At 35.1% G+C, this 19,049-nt stretch overlaps 1 protein-coding gene across 1 annotated transcript in view; it reads left to right on the forward strand.

Moving 5' to 3' along the window:
* brinp1 (bone morphogenetic protein/retinoic acid inducible neural-specific 1) overlaps positions 1–19,049 on the forward strand; it is a 151,024-nt gene that overhangs the window by 72,820 nt on the left and 59,155 nt on the right. Inside the window, exons 3-4 of the mRNA XM_079418656.1 lie at positions 2,170–2,360; positions 11,359–11,528. Coding sequence (XP_079274782.1) covers positions 2,170–2,360; positions 11,359–11,528 — 361 coding nt within the window. The remainder of the gene's footprint in view (positions 1–2,169; positions 2,361–11,358; positions 11,529–19,049) is intronic.

Below are 19,049 nucleotides of genomic sequence, written 5' to 3' on the forward strand. Positions count from 1 at the left end.
CCGAGCAAAATAATTATAATGTGCATTTGATCAGATATATCTGAGGTACAAGGTTATGAGATACACTATTTGAATGCTTGGCTAAAGAGATGTGTCTTTAATCTGGATTTAAACAGAAAGAATGTGTCTGAACCCCGAACATTATCACCATCCATCCTTCCATCCATTCATCCATCCATCCACCCACCATCGTTCATTCATTCATTCATCCATTCATCCATCTTCTGTCCATTAACTGTTAAATTTGTCCAAATTTTGAACAAATAACTGATCAATTGAAGAGTTCAGATGCAAAAACCTCTAAGTGCAGTCTAAAAATGTATTCTAAAATGAGCATTTTTATCAGGCTCTTATGTTTATGTTCTGTTATTTCACTTTAATGGCAATGAAAAGAACCTATTCTAACCTATAAATGCTCATTCTAGAAGAAAATGTAAAATGGCACAGAGGCTTTTGCATCTGAACTCTTCAAATGCTGTCTGTGACTGAAGATGCTCAATATAAATAGTGTGGTTATTGCTGCATAAAAGCAAAATCAGTCAGGGAGTTGATCTGAATGTAAGCATACATTTAAATGAATCATTTGATACAATGCACTTATACAATGCAAGTTTTTACATTGTACTTATGTTTAAAAATAAATAAATAATTTAAAAAATACCTGCGTGCAATTACACCTGCAATTAATTTCTGTATTTCCATTTATAATTACAGTTGACCCATTCCTTACACCTCAACTCAACTTTAAATCTACCCATACCACCAAACTCATCCCTAACCTTACCCGTATCCCACCTCAATAGCAGCAAATGCGTTTTGCAATACAATATGACCACAATAAGTATTGTACTTATTATTAATTATTATTTATTTATTTTTATGGAAGTACATAGTAGTTAAGACCACCTAATATAAAGTGGGACTCTATCTTGCGCTAACCTAAAACACCATAGTCAATGTACAACAATCTATGAAGCAAATGTGAAAGTCAGGGCAATCTCCAGCTCCTGATCTGAATGTCCAGCCTCCTTCAAACAGAGTGGCAGGTGTTAGCAGAAGTTCAGCAGTGACTGCTGCTGTGGCACTTTTCCAATGTTAACACATTTAAGACTTTAGACAGGTGCTGAATGGACATTTCCAGTGTCCAACTCTGAAGTCAGCATTTATGAAAATAGATGCTTCTTTAAAAAGCAGTTTCAACTGTTGAGCCTCATCCTGATTGAAGCGTATTTCATTTGATTATTAACAAATCGTTTGGTGAATGCATTTCACGTCTCAAGGATTTTCAATTTTCACTTCATTACAGGAGCTAGATGCATGCGATTCACTGCCAAATGAGATGCTAATCGAACCAATTGTGAGATTAGTGAGACCAAAATCTGGCCAATGGCAAATCAGGACTGAAACTCACAGCTTCGTTACGACAACAGGAGTCGCGATCCGCAGCTGGCAGTCATGCTGATTAGATAACATTGTGAAAGCCTTGATTTGAATTCAATATCAACATGTGTTTGCTTTTGTTTTTCCCTCTATATCACACTGGACAGAATTGATTGCCACGTGATTGTTGGTGCTATTTGAGCTTTTGCAGTTGCCAATGCATTTGAAATTATATCTTGCAAAAGTGCCATATGAAATCCAATCCTGATGGCACAATTTTTGTCTTGACAGTTTACATCACAAAACTGAACTACATTGAAGGAATAGTTAATCCAAAAAAAGCTAACATTTCTATTCTACCCACCCTCATGTTATTCCAGTATGTTTTTCTCCTGTGAACACAACAAGAAATCTAAGAAAATCTGAAATTGACTTTTAATAATTTATTAGCACCTTGTATAATAAAACACTAATGTACTGTAATTTTATAATTGTGATATGGTAATAAATTGACAATGACAGTATTTATGTTTTGTCAATGTTCCGTCCGATAATGATGCTAATAAAAAGTACTCGAGCAGCCTCTGTTGCTATGGTTACCTCCTCTAGTAAAAGCAATTTCTGTATGCGATAGTGTAGTTTACCGGCAAGAGAAAAAACACACTATAACTGCTGTTTAAATTAACTTTTGTGGTTACTGTATGTGTGTTTGAAAACACTGTTGAAATGCGTGTGCATATGCAAGAATACATAACCGGCCCTCACAGTCTGCTCTATTCCGTTCTGCAGGGAGTTTGCGCGTTGGAAGGTGAGGAACACGGCCATCGAGAGGCGGGATCTGATCCGGAATCCTCTGCCCTTGATGCCGGAGTTCCAGCGCAGCATGCGGATGCTCGGACGACGACCGTCCACGCAACAGTTCATCGACACCATCATCAAGAAATATGGGACGCACATCTTGATCTCAGCCACACTGGGAGGTGAGCGCTGCCACTGACATATGCATATCCATGACATTATGGATTCATATTGAATGCAGACTCAAACTGATAGAGACTGAAGAAATTTGATCATTAGATAAAATTCCAATTTAACTTTCATACTTTTTAATTCTTATTTAAAAAAACAAAACACACAAACAAACAAAAAAACATATACCGTCCACACACGAGAAACAGGCCAACAAAACTCATATACATTTATTATCAAGAGGCCACAAATAAGTGGCAAAAAGTGCAGTCAAAGGTACTTTGGCACTTTATTTGTGGCCTCTGGATAATACATTTATATGAACTTTTCTGGCCTATTTCTGGAGAGCAGATTTATTTATTTATTTATTTTTTAGCTATTTTGGGATTTTCGCACCAGAAGTTTATGTATCTAATTTGACTTGTGTCTGGTGCTACAATTTTTTTCAGTCTCTTTAATTCTTATTTATTTATTTACTTATTTATTTATTATTTTGACATATTAAAGTCAAAGGTTTTTTTATCTCATAAATCAGATAATACTGTCAGCAGACAGAAAAAAAACAATACATTTTCCAAAATATCGTATATGTTGTGAAATATTGCAAATTACATAAATAACCTTAGTAGAAACCTTCAAAATGTCAATATGAGTTTTTATATGCGTTAGTGTTACTGAAATTGAGAAAGAAAGAAAGAAAGAAAGAAAGAAAGAAAGAAAGAAAGAAAGAAAGAAAGAAAGAAAGAAAGAAAGAAAGAAAGAAAGAAAGAAAGAAAGAAAGAAAGAAAAATAAAGTCTGTTGTTGGTGTGCTGCTGAAATGGAGAAAAATAAAACAATCTTAAGTTATTTGTTGTAACTGAAATCTATATAGCCAAATAGATAAAGATTAATAAAATAAACTCTTAAATGTGCATTTTGGGTATTTTCTTTCCACTAGTCTGAAAGAAGTCAAGATATGGAAACAAAAAAGTCTTCTAAATTGTTCAAATTTAGCAGTGCGTGAACAAACTATGTTTTCCTGTAGTGTCTTGCCTTAAGAATTGATAAGTATCTATTTTCTTATCTAAATATGCTCAATTGTACGGTTTGCTGTATCTGTTTTTGTGGTCCGTGAGATTCCCTGCTGTGAAACATTGAAGAACAAATCATTCTGTTAATGGATTGTGTCTGTAATGCCAATTCATAATCCCATTTCACGTGTTTGTGCAGAACTGAACTGAGCCCGATACCCTTTTTGTCCTTTAAGGTCTCAGTTTCATATAGATCCGCAGCTGTCGAGAGTAATTGCTCTGATATGCTGTCATTTGGCTTTCATGGGGAGTTTGTATTCAGGGGTTGGAATATTATATCAGTTCTGGCTTAGTGGTTAAACTTGATGCTCTAATTATGGCATAGAGAAATCGGATAGGAAGAGGGAATATGATGCTGGATTGTAAGAACAGCATAAAACCAAAGGCAGAGCACCTCAGGTGCTTAGTCTTTCATGGTCTCTCATAGTTACGTGTGGTATTTCAGTTTTAGATTTAATCAACTATAATGGTTTGCCCAAACAGTGGTTTCATAATTATGACATACAATTTACATAATACATTTTCTTTTTTATTGGTATTAATTAAAATATTGCTTTCTATTGCTTTCGAAACGTTTCATGTATTTTCTAAAAAAAAAACAAAAAAAACCCCTGTTATGCAGTGACATTCCCCCATTTAAATATTTTAATGATTTCATATTTAATCAAATTACATTAAAATAAAATTTCTTACATAGTCGTTACCAGTATTTTATAATTTTAACACTTTTCCTGACTCTTGCTAAGCTCAATAATTCAACTTTGTCTTTTTGCGCTGACCTTCAACCCTGTATCTCTCTCTGTTTATGGCGGTCCTTTGGTCTTGAGGGAGATTTTAATTCACAGTTTTCTGAGAATGAGCTGCACAGCTTCATTCATGGTTTCTCTGTCTCTCATCATGATCATCATGTCTCAGTGCGTCAGTGGGCTGCGTTTGCTCTAGGGGTCATATGACATGATAACAGGCCTGAGGTCAGCGCTGTCAGTGTCAGTCGCGCGATTTACAGTGTGTCATTATGTTGGCAGATAAACATGAACAGAGAGCAGGCGCACACAAGATACAAACATACACACTCTACCGAGAAGATGATGCTGTCTGATCCACATTAAAGCCAGCATGTGTCAAGCATCTGTGGGCTTTTGTAAAAGTCCCTGAACGCTCTGGAAATCCCAACAGGACCAATGTCACAGAGTACTAAAGTATAATATATATATATATAAACGCACACACACAAACAAACACACACACACACACACTGTGAAGTTTGATTAATGTAATAAATTGGTTATTTATTTATTTATTTGACATAAGGTTATTATCACGGACGGAAAGTAAAATTTACTTTAAATTAAATACATCTCATTTTTATATATGCATATTTATTTAACTTACATGTATTTTCATGTATAAATAACTAAAATAACAAAAAAAAAAGAACTAAAACCTGAAAAAATATATAGACCAATAACAAAAAAGTGTATTATATATAATGTATGTATATTTCCTAGTTGTGCTGCAGTGCACTGAACCATTCAAAACTATTGCATGTATTAACATTTGATTAAAATGTTAAGTTAATATTTAATTTAATATTAAACAAGTTATTTATTTATTCATTCCTTCTTTCATTTAAACTGAAGGATGTGTATAGTAATCTTTGGAATTACAAATGTATTGTCTTTAAGTGTTGCGCAGGTCAGTAGCTGTGCTGTTGGTAAATTACAGCATTTATTGGTCATTATAACTGTATAGAGTTTATTGCAAAGCAAAGAAATATGAAATGGCAACTCGAATTTCATTAAATTTCAGACACAGTGTTCGAGGGAATCCATTGACACGAAAGCCTTTACCCTCCGTCACCTACACGATACGACCATAAAACCCAATGGAAAATCGATAGAAGCAATATGCCTGTTCCAGTCCAGAGTACCACAATAAATCACAAACTGCTGTATAATCCAGAGAAACACGAGGCTAATACCTGAGTGCGGCCCATAATATCTGTGATTACAAACAGTATGAGAAGCTGTTGTTCAGATATCAGCGCCGGAGGAAGCAGCCGCTTTATTGTGGACAGACGGAGAGCTTGTAATTATACTGCAGCTCAAGGTCAAATTAAGGTTCATTGTTCTTTGTCCGCTGTAGGTGTCCTTACATTGATTAATCGGTTGATTAACAGGAAATCTGATTTATTAATGCTGCCTTTAAAGGTTACTCACATTAGTGTCAGGGTTTGCCGTCCGCCCTTGTTGTAGCAGATTTCTCTTGGTTGAGATTGAACAGTATAGACACAGCTGAAAATAAAGGTCACGAGGATCGAAAGGTTGATGCTAGCAGGTTAATCGACAGTCATGGATGTGCACATAATATTAACATGCCTGCAGGAAGATGAGGGCAGAACAGACAGGAGACATCAGCTGTGACTGTGGTTTAAGGTTCCCGAACATATGTGACATGAAATCCGTTACAAAACCTGGTGATTTGTCTTCATATGCATCCCCTGCGGCTTCTCAACTGCATGTGGCATGTTTCTAAACATAAACCCTCAGATTGTGATCGATATGATCGTGTGGTTATGTGCACACATACAGTATGTTGATACATAATGATATCAAGAAATCTTGAAAAGAAAAGCAGCTAGAATGCCAGTAAATGCATTTAAATTAAGGCACTAGTTGGTTTTCACTTTAACAATTTACAACCTTTAACTGATGATGCATGACCTTTAGATGACCTTACATGTTGTTATTAATGTAAATGCACAATAGAAGTGTCATTTGTGTCACAACATGCCCATTTTCTAGTTTAAATCATTAAATCATCTTTTGTCTTTACATTTATGAATATGAATTTGTTAGATGCTTTAATGCAAATTGCATTTAATATAGATGTTTACATATTCATACTGGAATCAAACCCATAAAAGTGCTTATTTATATTGAATGTGCAATTTTAAAAGCATATTTTTAAAAGCAACACTTGCAGATAATACAATATTAATCAGCTTAAGTCACTTAAAGAGAGATATTTTTTTTACAGTGCACTTTGTAATAATACCAAAATAAATGTTTTATGTTGAAGTGCATTTTAAAGTATTATGCAATATTTTGTTGTGGTTTAAAAAGAAGTACACTTGCTTAGTACATTTATAATATTACGTGTGTTGACTAACATACTAAAGCACATGTCAAATTTATATATTTTAAATGTTCTAAATTACAACTTCATTACAATCATGTTTAATTAAAATATATTTAAATACATGCCATACACGTTTCAATACAAATTACATTTTGTTTATTTTAGTTTATCATAATTGTTTGTCGGTAGCAGTACATCAAAAATAATAGATTACATATAAAGATGTACTTAAGTCCTACTTAATAAAGCTCTAAATAAAGCATTGTAAAGTTAAAGCTAACTGCAATTAATATAAATTTTAACTATATTGCATTTTTAATGCAATTGCAATTAACAGGCAGTTAAGTGTCTGAAAACATTACATTAACTTTGCACTTAAGTATATTCAAGTATATTATTTCTATAATAAGTGCTCTTTAAAAAAGTATGCTGTCGTTTTTCACAAGGGAACCCTAGTAAAGTCAGTTTTATACCAGCAATTTTCTGTTCAGTCTTAGTATTTCTATGTTACTGTTATTGCAGTGTAGCCTGACGCTCACAGCTGATTGGCCAGCGGTTAGTGAAGCTCTTGAGATGATATGCAGATTCAGCACTTCATGTGTAGATAAAGCACAAGACTGCACAAAGTGAATGATTGGAAACATTCTGGATATAGGAAACAGCTCTTGCAATGCTCACATGAAGTGCAATACTTTCAGATTTTAGTAGTATTACAGTTCATTGTTGAAATACACACACATAAATGTTCAGTGAAAAATTGTTATTTCACAGTGTTGAGTAAAATGCAAGTAGGCTGATAATCAGCTTTTTTTTCCCACCACCGACTATGATCTCAACAGAATTCATTATGCAACATGATACACATTTCAAACAGTAGCATGTTATATTTTTGGACTACACTTCATTTAAGGTGTCCTTGATACCGTGTAATTATACAATTAAGCACTGAATAATATTAACTAACAAAATGTACTTGCTGTAGGGTTGGGGTTTGGTATAGAGGTTGTTTCTTGTAATTATACATACGTTACTGTTAATACTCTAGTAAATACATGTAACAAGGATGCTGTAAAAAGTGTTAATTTTTGTCACATGATTTTTATCATCTCAGAAATGCAAATTGTTCATTGGCAGTTTTTTACATTGAATCTAGTTTAAAATGTACTGACAATAAGATGTTAAAAAATAAAGGTCAAGTCAATCACATTGTTTTGTAGGATTCAGTTTTACACACACTGTGCTCTGGTTTATAGCACACAGTTTGTCAGCTGAAATATATAGGTCAACCAGCTATTTCATGCATGCTATTTTACATACTGTAAACAACATACACACACTATAGTACAGGAATAGTAATAATGTTATGCTAGTATGTTAGTCCATAACTGTGTGTGTTGTCTTTTGGACAAATTGAGGGATATCTCAATTTGCATTCACGGGTTCTTTAACATCCATTGAACTAAAGTTTTTTTTTTTTTTTTTTATAGTGGAAAATTATCTTTAGATACATGAAATGTTGACAGGCTTAGACAAAAAGGTTCTTTTCAGAACTGTTCACTGAAAGATTCTACAGTTCATCACTTTTGCGAATGTTGACCTGCTAACAAGAAGGCCGACCAAACATTTGTGCTTGAAAAATGTTTGTAATATCATTATTTTTCTAGTTTGAATGTTTGTCATGTTACATATGTATATAGTACGAGTAGTAGCCCATAACACACTGACCGTATTTATCTGTCAATAGTAGCATCCTAAACACTATGGCTGCGTCCGAAATCGCATACTTCCCTACTATATAGTATGCGAAAAACAGTATGCGAGGTGAGTAGTATGTCCGAATTCATAGTATTCGAAAAACAGTAGGCGAGAATTACCCGGATGACCTACTACTTCCGCCCGAATTCTGTAGTAGGCATACGATGGACACTTTACTATCCCATGAGGCCACGGGAGAGGCGTCATATTCGAAAAATGGCGGAAAGCGGCGACGCGGCTGTTTTCAAGTGCAAGTACCTCAAGGGAAAACGTTGTCATTGTGCTTAAATTGCACTTATTTAAAATAATCAAAGTAAACGGCTGACTTATTAAAGTTTAACCGTTGTAAATCGATGAGATGACTTCATGAACATGGCGGATGTAGTATGTCCGAATTCTATTCATACTACCCTCATTCATACTATATAGAACGTACTTTTTTAACGGTCGAGAAGTATTTGTTTGAATTCAAATGTAGTACCTACACAAGTAGTATGCGATTTCGGACGCAGCCTATGACTTTGTCTCTCGGTAGACTGGATGAGTGAGTGAGCTACAGTAGTGCCATGAAAAAATAAAATCAACAACCACCTTTTTATACTGTAAAGTATATTGTGGATATGTGTGTGTATATTTTTGGAGCTTGTTTTCTTTTGTTTTGATGTTTTTTAATTTAATGTATACTTGTAAATACATTGTATTTCATGGTGGTTTCATGCTTCTTCGGGGTAAATGAACAGTGAGAATGTTCTTCATGCTAAGAAAAAAAAGTTCTTTCAAGAATTGGTAACTGAGAATGGTTCTTTTGTGGCATTGCTCCAAAACCCCCATTCTGAAACCTTTATTTTAAAGACTGTAGTGTTTTATATTAGTTATGTTATTTAGCAGGAATGCTGTCTGAGAAGGACACACACTAGAGTTTGGAGCAGAGCTACAGTAGAGCTTTGGAATGCTTAATTCTAAAGATAGAATGAGAGGAATAGATAATGCATAGAGAGGAAAAGAAAGAGAGAGAATGTTTTGCTCCCTGTATATGTCCGTGTCAACGCATAGCTGGTGTTTTTTGCCGGCTGGATTTTACGGCTACTGTCAGAGCAGATATTCCTCTGGTGTCCCAGTGAATGGTTTATTTAGGAAAAGGTCAGTGGCGCTTTGCAAAAATCAATCATAGCTGCTTTACCCACTCGACTCCAGTGGAGAAGAAATCTTTGCCATCGAGTGGTGTGACTGAAAGAGAGAGAGAGAGACTCGGGTCATGTCAGTTTGACACTGTAAGCAAAATTTTCTCTGTGACAGTGTGTGAAGTGAGTCACCGATGCACGCCGAGTCTCCATCATGTCAGTGTGTTTGGCACTTCTTACACACTAGGAAGTCCACGCTGAAGAAACATGTTGATAAAATGACATGTTGGCTGCATGAACCACAGCACTCAAAATGATGCCCGTATGAATGCTGGCGAGCTCAATGGGGCGACTTTATACAGCATGACAACAAGCATTGAAATGTGCTGTTGCTGTGGCATCTCAGTATTGTTTTACTGTAAAGCAATAGTGGAAATCATTTAGTCATCCTCATGTCATTCAGACCCGAATGACAATAGGACAATGACTAAAATGCACCATAACGTTGTAAAATGTTTTTGTTCAAAATTATAAATAAAACAAATATTTTGGAGTATGTTTCTCAAGAAAATACAGTAACACTTTACTTAGAGCCTTTATGTATAATGCATTGTAAAAGTTGTTTTAATGCATAAATTATGCCTTGTAATGCACCTCATAATGCATTGTACAATCCCATTCGTAATTGTAAGCACCGTTAAAGCATTATAACAATTATCAATTCATTGTTATACTATGCATTTTAATATTGGTTATAATTATTTACGACAGATGTAATATATTACAACACACATTATAAATAATAACATGTTATACCCTTTAATAACCCTATGCAATGCAATATACATGAAGTCTTACTGAAAATGCTATTTCAGTTTTTCTACTTAAAAATACTTAGACAGGCAAAGAGGGCTTTCCCCCCAGCTAAATAATCACAGTACATTAGGAAAATTGTTTTGTATTACAAATTTTCTGAAATTTTATGTTTGACTATGCAAATGAGGTATTGTTTAAACATGCACATATTTGCATTCATTTCCAGAAAAGAAATCTGAATTCTGGATAAAATCAAGTGCTATTTTGATTTGTTGACAAAGTTTAAGGTTTTTACAGAGTGGATTTTGGATCTTGGATTCGTTTTGTTACTTACTTTATCCTCACAAAAACCTTCAAGCAATAGATAGACAGACAGATAGACAGACAGACAACTAAATAAATAGCCATGCTTTTATGAAGTAAAATGCTATATAAAATCAGGCAAATTATATATGAACCAACCCTTCTATAAAAATATTCAGAATATAGATAGGAATGTAAGAGCTGATGAAGTGGACAAAAAACTCACAGCTTAAAAAAAAAAAAAAAAGTACTGAAAATTAAAATTTACAGTCACAAATTGATAAAGTAAATAATTAAAATCAGGCAAATGATGTATGAACAAACCCCTCGGTAAAACCCTTCAGAATATAGATAGGAATAAAACTGTAAAAATTGATTTATGTAAGTGTTTCTGAAATGGAAACACTCCAAAAAAAATATTGATTGTAATTGAAATATATAGAAGCACATATATAAAGTGATATAAAATAAACACATAAATGTGCATGTGGATGTTTTCTGTCCACTTGTCTGATACAAGACATAAAATGGAAGACAAGCAGCCTAAACTCTCTAAATTGACTATAGTGCATGCAAAAAGCAGGGTCTCGCCTTAAGCTGTTATGTGTAGAGCATTTTCCATCAGGTTTGCCATCAGTGAAGAAGAAAGGGAGTCACGGAATGACATAAGAGCAAGTACATGACGACTGAAACATTCCTTCTTGTGAATGGGCATTTGAGAGTGTGATATTTTAACTCTTGGCATCTGAAAGACGGGAAGTGAAGTATTGCGTTAACTGACCATATTGCTCTGTGCCTTTAGGTGAGGAAGCTCTCACCATGTACATGGCTAAGAACAAGCTGGACCGGAAGATGGTCAACGCCACCCAAGGAGTCGAGGCACTGCACCAGCTCGCCTCCTCATATTTCATCGACCGCGATGGCACCATGCGCAAACTCCACGAAATACAGATCTCCAGCAACGCCATTAAGGTAAGCAAAAAAATGAGCGCTAGAGAGGAATAAAGTCAGAAAGAAAGAAACATCCTCTTCTTCATCCATTATCCGCCCACCGTCCATCTGTCCGTGGAGCTTTTTCTTGTTGGAGTTGACAGGCCGCTGAAGAGCTCCTGGCAGACAGGGCTCGAGGTAGCAGGAAGTCAAGCATGACAAAATTAATCGGAATTGACAATAGCTGCTGAGTCAGGACGACAGCAAGCAGCAGACACAGCACTTGTGCTGAACTTAAATACAGACACGGGCCTAAGAACGACTAACCTGACAAACTAGTGCAAATCTCCATGTGCATTTATGCTCACAAATGTTTCATCAGCGGCTTTGTCTGTGTTTGTGTGTCTCTATTAAAGTAGTGTCCCTTCTGAAAAAGATGTGTGGTCATACTTTATTTGGTAACACTTTATTTTAAGGTATCATAATACAGAGTAATTACCTAATTAAATACTAAGTAGTAGCCGTTGTTCTTACATGAAACAAAAATTTATTTACCATGTAACTAAGTTATGGAACAGTCTGTACTTACAGTTTGTAATTATGTAAATGTAATAGGCAGCTACTGTTACAAATATGTAACGGACCAAGTCTGTTACACAGCTACTTGTACGCTTAAGTGCAATCTGGGTTAAATCAAACTAAGGTGCAGCTGGATAGTATAGATACACATGAAGTACACTTAAGTACAATCTCGATACACTTTATTTTAAGTAGCTAATGTTTGTGTAATATTATGTAATTGTTATGTAATTAGAGATGTATAACATGTATTTTAGCTGTGTACTGGTGGGTTAAATCAAACTAAGGTGCAGCTGGATAAGGTGGTGTCCAGTATAGATACACATGAAGTACACTTAAGTCCAATCTTGATACACTTTATTTGGTAACGCTTTAGATTACAGCCCGCAATGTACCGCGTAATTCAACAGAATTTACAGCGTACCTATTTTGTAACTATAAAGTACCTCCACAGTACCTACTCGTAGGTATAAGGGAACAATATGCAACGTTTGGGGAATAAGGGTGTAATAACCTGCGGAATTATAAAGCATTTATACTGTAACTATTTTATAACTAAAGGGTACCTATTCTGAAATTACGTGTATATAGAGTCCGCGATTTTCCACGTCAACATAACTTAAAGCTGAAGGTACATGTAGGTAAACGGAAACAATTGGGGAATAAGGGGGTGATGACTTGGAAAATTAAAAGTATTTACACTGTTAGTATTTCATAAGTAAGGTGTAACTATTCTAAGATTACATGGTATTTATATCCTACTGTTTTAGGCAACAATACTATGATTTAGAACAAGTTGCCTTATTGTAATAACACAAAATATATGCAACATATTTTTATACTATGTACTGGGTAGCCTACCTATTGTATTATTACAACATATATCTTACATGACATTGATACAAATAGTAAACTGTAGTATACTATATTATATAGTAATTATAGTTAAGTTCAAAACCAAAATAGTCTTTATACAATTTTACCAGTTTACTAAAGAATATAAGCTATATTATTCACTAATGTTATTTAAGTGGGGTCATGGAGATTACTGAACAACTCAGCTGAAAGTATGGAGCAATTATGTGATGAGCTTCTGATATGATTTGGTTTAGAAATTCCCATATGAAAATTTACCTGATGAAAGAGTATTGCTTATGGTCATCTCAGCAGCGAGTCAGGTCACCAGCACTGTACTGTCAAGGTGCAATACAGTGGAAAAGTAGATGTTGTTTTTTGATAGCTGTAGTGCTGTTGGTAACCAGAGGGTAATCTAATCTAAAGTGATTCCTTGTTACCCTCTTGTTACGTGTAGTTACTGTGTAAGTGTAACATTTGCGATGCCTTGTTACCATCTTGTTACGTGTAGTTACTGAGTAAGTGTAACATCCACGGGCTGTAATCTAAAGCGATGCATTGTTATCCTCTTGTTACGTGCAGTTACTGAGTAAGTGTAACATCCACGGGCTGTAATCTAAAGCGATGCCTTGTTATCCTCTTTTTACGTGTAGTTACTGTGTTAGTGTAACGTCCGCGGGCTGTAATCTAAAGCAATGCCTTGCTACCCTCTTGTTATGTGTAGTTACCATGTAAGTGTAACATCCACGGGCTGTAATATAAAGCGATGCCTTGTTACCCTCTTGTTACGTGTAGTTACTGTGTAAGTGTAACATCCACGGACTGTAATCTAAAGCGATGCCTTGTTACCCTCTTGTTACGTGTAGTTATGAGTAAGTGTAACATTAAACAATATTAGTTATGCTACAATAGATGTGTTTCAAAGTTATTAACAAAGAACTGTATTACATAGTTAAAGGTTAACAAATAAATAAAAGCACACACACACTCACACACAAATCATGTTCTACATTTATTTTTAATAGGCATATTATCCATTTTTCCTTTCAGCTGTGGGCAGGAGTCGACAAATTTCTGGAGATCTTTTGCATATGCTTGCAGAGTTGTCTCTGCAGTATATGAGGGAGCAGAAAAGTCCTCCCCCTCTGATGCAGTTTTCACCTGTGATCACAATTAGAGAAAAATACATCGCAAAAAAAATAAATAAATAAAAATAAAATTGTTAATACATGTCAAGTTTGCATAATGTAAAGAAGTGTTGCGCAAAGCTTATATTTAACCAAATATATAAAATAAGGACTTCTGTGAGGACTCTGTGTCACAGCAATGTTTCAAGGAAAATCTGTAAGTTGTCAACACTGTGATACGGTAAAGCAATAAATAATAAAATATCAAAGGACTACAAAAGTACACAGGTAACTGGAAAATAAAAACAAGAACTTCACAGTACAACAAAATAGAGAATATGAGACAGTAAGTAGGTCAACTCCACTCTGATGGGCTCCAATTCACCAATTGAGAAGTGAACTACTCCAATTCAAAGGAGTAGTTCACTTCTAGAACAAACATTTACAGATAATGTACTCACCCCCTTGTCATCGAAGATGTTCATGTCTTTCTTTCTTCAGTCGTAAAGAAATTGTTTTTTTGAGGAAAACATTTCAGGATTTCTCTCCATAAAATGGACTTCTATGGTGCCCCCGAGTTTGAACTTCGAAAATGAAGTTTAATTGCAGCTTCAAAGGGATCTAAACAATCCCAGCCAAGGAAGAAGAGTCTTATCTAGTGAAAAGATTAATTACACGCTCCTCTTGTCTAGCGCTGCGGTTCATGACAGTTAGGGTAGGTCTAAAAACTTCAAAATCGTCCTACATCGCTGCAGAAGTACTGACCCAGTGTTTACAAAGTGCATATACAAAGAAGAACAAATGTCCTGTACAAAAACGGTGCGATGTAGAACAATTTTAAAATTGGAGCAGAAAATGAGATGGGAGTTTTTCGACATACCCTAACTGGAAACAAACAGAGTTCGCGCAGAGCTAGACAAGAGGAGCGTCTGAGATTAAAAAGCATATTGTAACTTTTTTTTTTTTGAAAATAACCAATCGTTTCGCTAGATAAGACCCTTCTTCCTCGGTGTAGAGCCCTTTGAAGCTTCATTGAAACTGCGTTTTTAATCTTCACCATAAGAATCTGGCCACCATAAAAGTCCATTGTAGAAAAATCCTGCATTTTTTCCCTCAAAAATCTTAATTTCTTTGCAACTGAAGAAAGAAAGACATGTACATCTTGGGTGACATACGGGTGAGTAACAACACCATAGTTCACAATTTAGAGGGTTTTCGGTCCCTCTTTATGTATCGCTTACTCCTTAACACACCCTTAAACCTATCCATACCACCAAACCTGTCCCTAACCTCACCCGTATCCCACCTCAATACCAGAAAAAGTGATTTGCAATACAATATAAACACAATAAGTACATTGTACTTATATTTTGGTGCAAGTACATAGTAGTTAAGGCCAGTTAATATAAAGTGGGACCGGGTTTTCTGTACATGGAGACTATTTTTAGACTATTTTTTCAATGTTTCTTTTTTTTAACTATGGCATAAACAGTTAAAATTTTTGCGTAAGGTACAGGGTATACCCAGGGGTTAAGGTGAGTTGGAGCCCATCAGAGTGGAGTTCACTGTCATTGAACTCCGGAACTTTATTTTCCAGTTACCTGTGTAAGTTTTGTAGTCCTTTGTGTTTGTGCCACCTCTTTAAGGTGAATTGGAGCCCATCAGAGTGGAGTTGACCTACTTACTGTCTCATATTCTTTGTTATTTTATTATTTATTGCTTTACCATATCACAGTGTTGACAACTTACAGATTTTCCTTGAAACATTGCTGTGACACAGAGTCCTCACAGAAGTCCTTATTTTATATATTTGGTTAAATATAAGCTTTGTGCAACACTTCTTTACATTATGCAAACTTGACATGTATTAACAATTTTATTTTTATTTATGTTTTTGCAATGTATTTTTCTCTAATTGTAATCACAGGTGAAAACTGTATCAGAGGGGGAGGACTTTTCTGCTTCCTCATATACTGCAGAGACAACTTTGCAAGCATATGCAAAATATCTCCAGAAATGTGTCGACTCCTGCCCACAGCTCAAAGGAAACATTGATAATATGCCTTTTAAAAATAAATGTAGAACATGATTTGTGTGTGTGTGTGTGTTTTTACAGTTTTTTTGTATTTTGTATAAGTGGTTGCAAATTAGTTTTTTTCTGCATTCTGTTCTTGGAATTGATCTGTTAAAATTTTGTTAAATAATTAAAATATTTCTTTAACTTAAAGACTTTGGACCTTGCATTTTTCTATGCAATACAGTTAATTGTTAATAACTTTGAAACACATCTATTGTAGCATTACTATTGTCATGTTACACTTACACAGTAACTACACGTAACAGCCCGCGGATATTACACTTACTCAGTAACTACACTTAACAAGAGGGTAACAAGGCATCGCTTTAGATTACAGCCCGCGGACGTTACACTTACTCAGTAATTACACATAACAAGTGGATAACAAGGCATCGCTTTAGATTACAGCCCGCGGATGTTACACTTACTCAGTAACTACACTTGACAAGAGGGTAACAAGGCATCACTTTAGATTACAGCCTGCGGACGTTACACTTACACACTAACTCCACGTAACAAGAGGGTAACAAGGCTTCAATTTAGATTACAGCCCGCGGACACTACACTTACACAGTAACTACACGTAACAAGAGTGTAGCAAGGCATGGCTTTAGATTACAGCCCGCGGATGTTACACTTACTCAGTAACTACACGTAACAAGAGTGTAGCAAGGCATGGCTTTAGATTACAAAAAATTGTAATCTAAAATTGTGCTTTGTGTGTCATACATACCACGTAATTTCAGAATAGGTACCCTTTAGTTATAAAATATTTACAGTATGAGTGCTTTATAATTCCGCAGGTTATTACACCCTTATTCCCCAAACGTTGCATATTATTCCCTTATACCTACGAGTAGGTACTGTGGAGGTACTCTATAGTTACAAAATAGGTACGCTGTAAATTCTGTTTAATTATGCTATACATTGCGGACTGTAATCTAAGGCGTTACCCTTTATTTCAAGTAACTTAGGCCTGTGTACTTACATTTATAATTACGTTGTATAAAGTTTGCAACACATATTTAAAAATATTTTGGTTACATAAGTAGCTGTGTAACAGACTTGGTCTGTTACATAAGTGTAACAATAGCTGCCTATTACCTCTACATAATTACAAACTGTAAGCACAGGCTGTTCCATAACATGGTAAGAACATTTTGTTTCATGTAAGTACAATGGATACTACTAAGTACTAGATAATTACTAGGTAATTACTCTGTATTATGGACACCTTTAAATAGTGCTACCATTTATTGTTATTATAATAGTAAGTACATGTAATGCGTAACAAAGACACCTTACAATAAAGTATTACCAGATGTGTGTTTAATTGTGCTGAATGTACACTTGTAGTGTACTTCAAATTTTAAAAATATACTTTCAAAAACTGCTCTTTAAAATAGCTTGAAATTGCATTTTTAAATTGCACTATACTCTCTTAGAAAATAGCCTGAAAATAGACCCCAACTAGTTACCTAGCTGGGGACTATTTTCAGGCACTGCGTAATATCATTGCGCCTGCTGCACCCATGTACGGCAGCAAAGTTCCTTGATTATTACGCTGGAATGAGAGTATAGTTCCTAGCCATATTGGCCTAGAAACTACAGAAAAGTCTAGCTTTAAATAGGAAAATTATCGAAACTCTTTGGTCATTTTTGAGCGAGATGCTAATGGTCTAATCTGATTCAATGATCTATGCTAAGCTACGCTAAAAGTGCTACTGCCAGACCTGGAGACCGGCTGAAAGGATTCAAAAATGGTAAAACTCAACTGTTTAACTCTAGGGGAGTTGTAAAATGCCTATTTCCAAAAAAAAAAAAAAGAGGGCAATATTTGGCTGAGATACAATTTGAGATTTTGGAATCTGAGGGTGTAAGAAAAAGAAAAAAAAAAGTTGTCTTTAAAGTTGTTCAAGTGAAGTTCTTAGCAATCCATATTTCTAATAAAAAATTAAGGTTTGATATATTTACGGTAGGAAATTTGCAAAGTATCTTCATGGAACATGATCTTTACTTATTATCCTAATATTTTTTTTGGCATAAAAGAAAAATCGATCATTTTGACCCATGCAATGTATTGTTGGCTATTGCTACAAATATATCCGTGCAACTTATGACTGGTTTTGTGGTCCAGGGTCACAAATTGTAAATACATGACACGGTTTTCAATAGAACTGAGATTCAATTTTAGTTTATCATAAATTATCATCAGCCTATTAAGTACACTTTAATCAAATTTCAAAGATAATAGAATTATGGAATTACATATAAAGTCCAATTTAAACAAAACAACAAAAACAAAAATAAACAAACAATAAACACCTTCAAACAAGGTTCACCTAATTGCATTTAATATAAATTTAAACATATGGCACACTTTCATTTAGTACATTTTCCAGTTTGTTTGTGTTTGCATACATACCTAAGCAGAAAAAAAATATGAAAACATGATTTACTTCATGAACCATTTTAATCGTTGACGACATCCCCAAAGGACACTTTGTGCCCAAAATACCGCTACATAAACTCACACTCTCTCCGGCTTTTCAAACACACAAATTATGACAGCATGGCGTCAGGCTTCACTCTCTGGAGGCATGAAATGCATAACGTCTGTCAGCTAGCCTCTCTCTTACCCTGTCCTGCCGGAAGGGGACGTGCCCTAGACACTTCAGTATATATTTGGGGGCTTGCAGCAGACAAATGAACAGTGCGAGGAGAAGAAAATGGCCTCCCAGTGCCGCCTCTGCTATATTTATCAGTGTCTTCTGTAGTCTGAGCACTGCTGAAGAGATCTACAGCACTTAAATCACAGAGACGACTCCCTGTCACTGTGTGTTTCAGATGGGCTGTGATATTTTAACATGAATGTTATTTGAAAGCAATAGTCCATGCAAAAATGCACATTATGTAATTTACTTT

Source organism: Barbus barbus (assembly GCF_936440315.1).
Source record: "Barbus barbus genome assembly, chromosome: 6".
Lineage (NCBI taxonomy): Eukaryota > Metazoa > Chordata > Actinopteri > Cypriniformes > Cyprinidae > Barbus > Barbus barbus.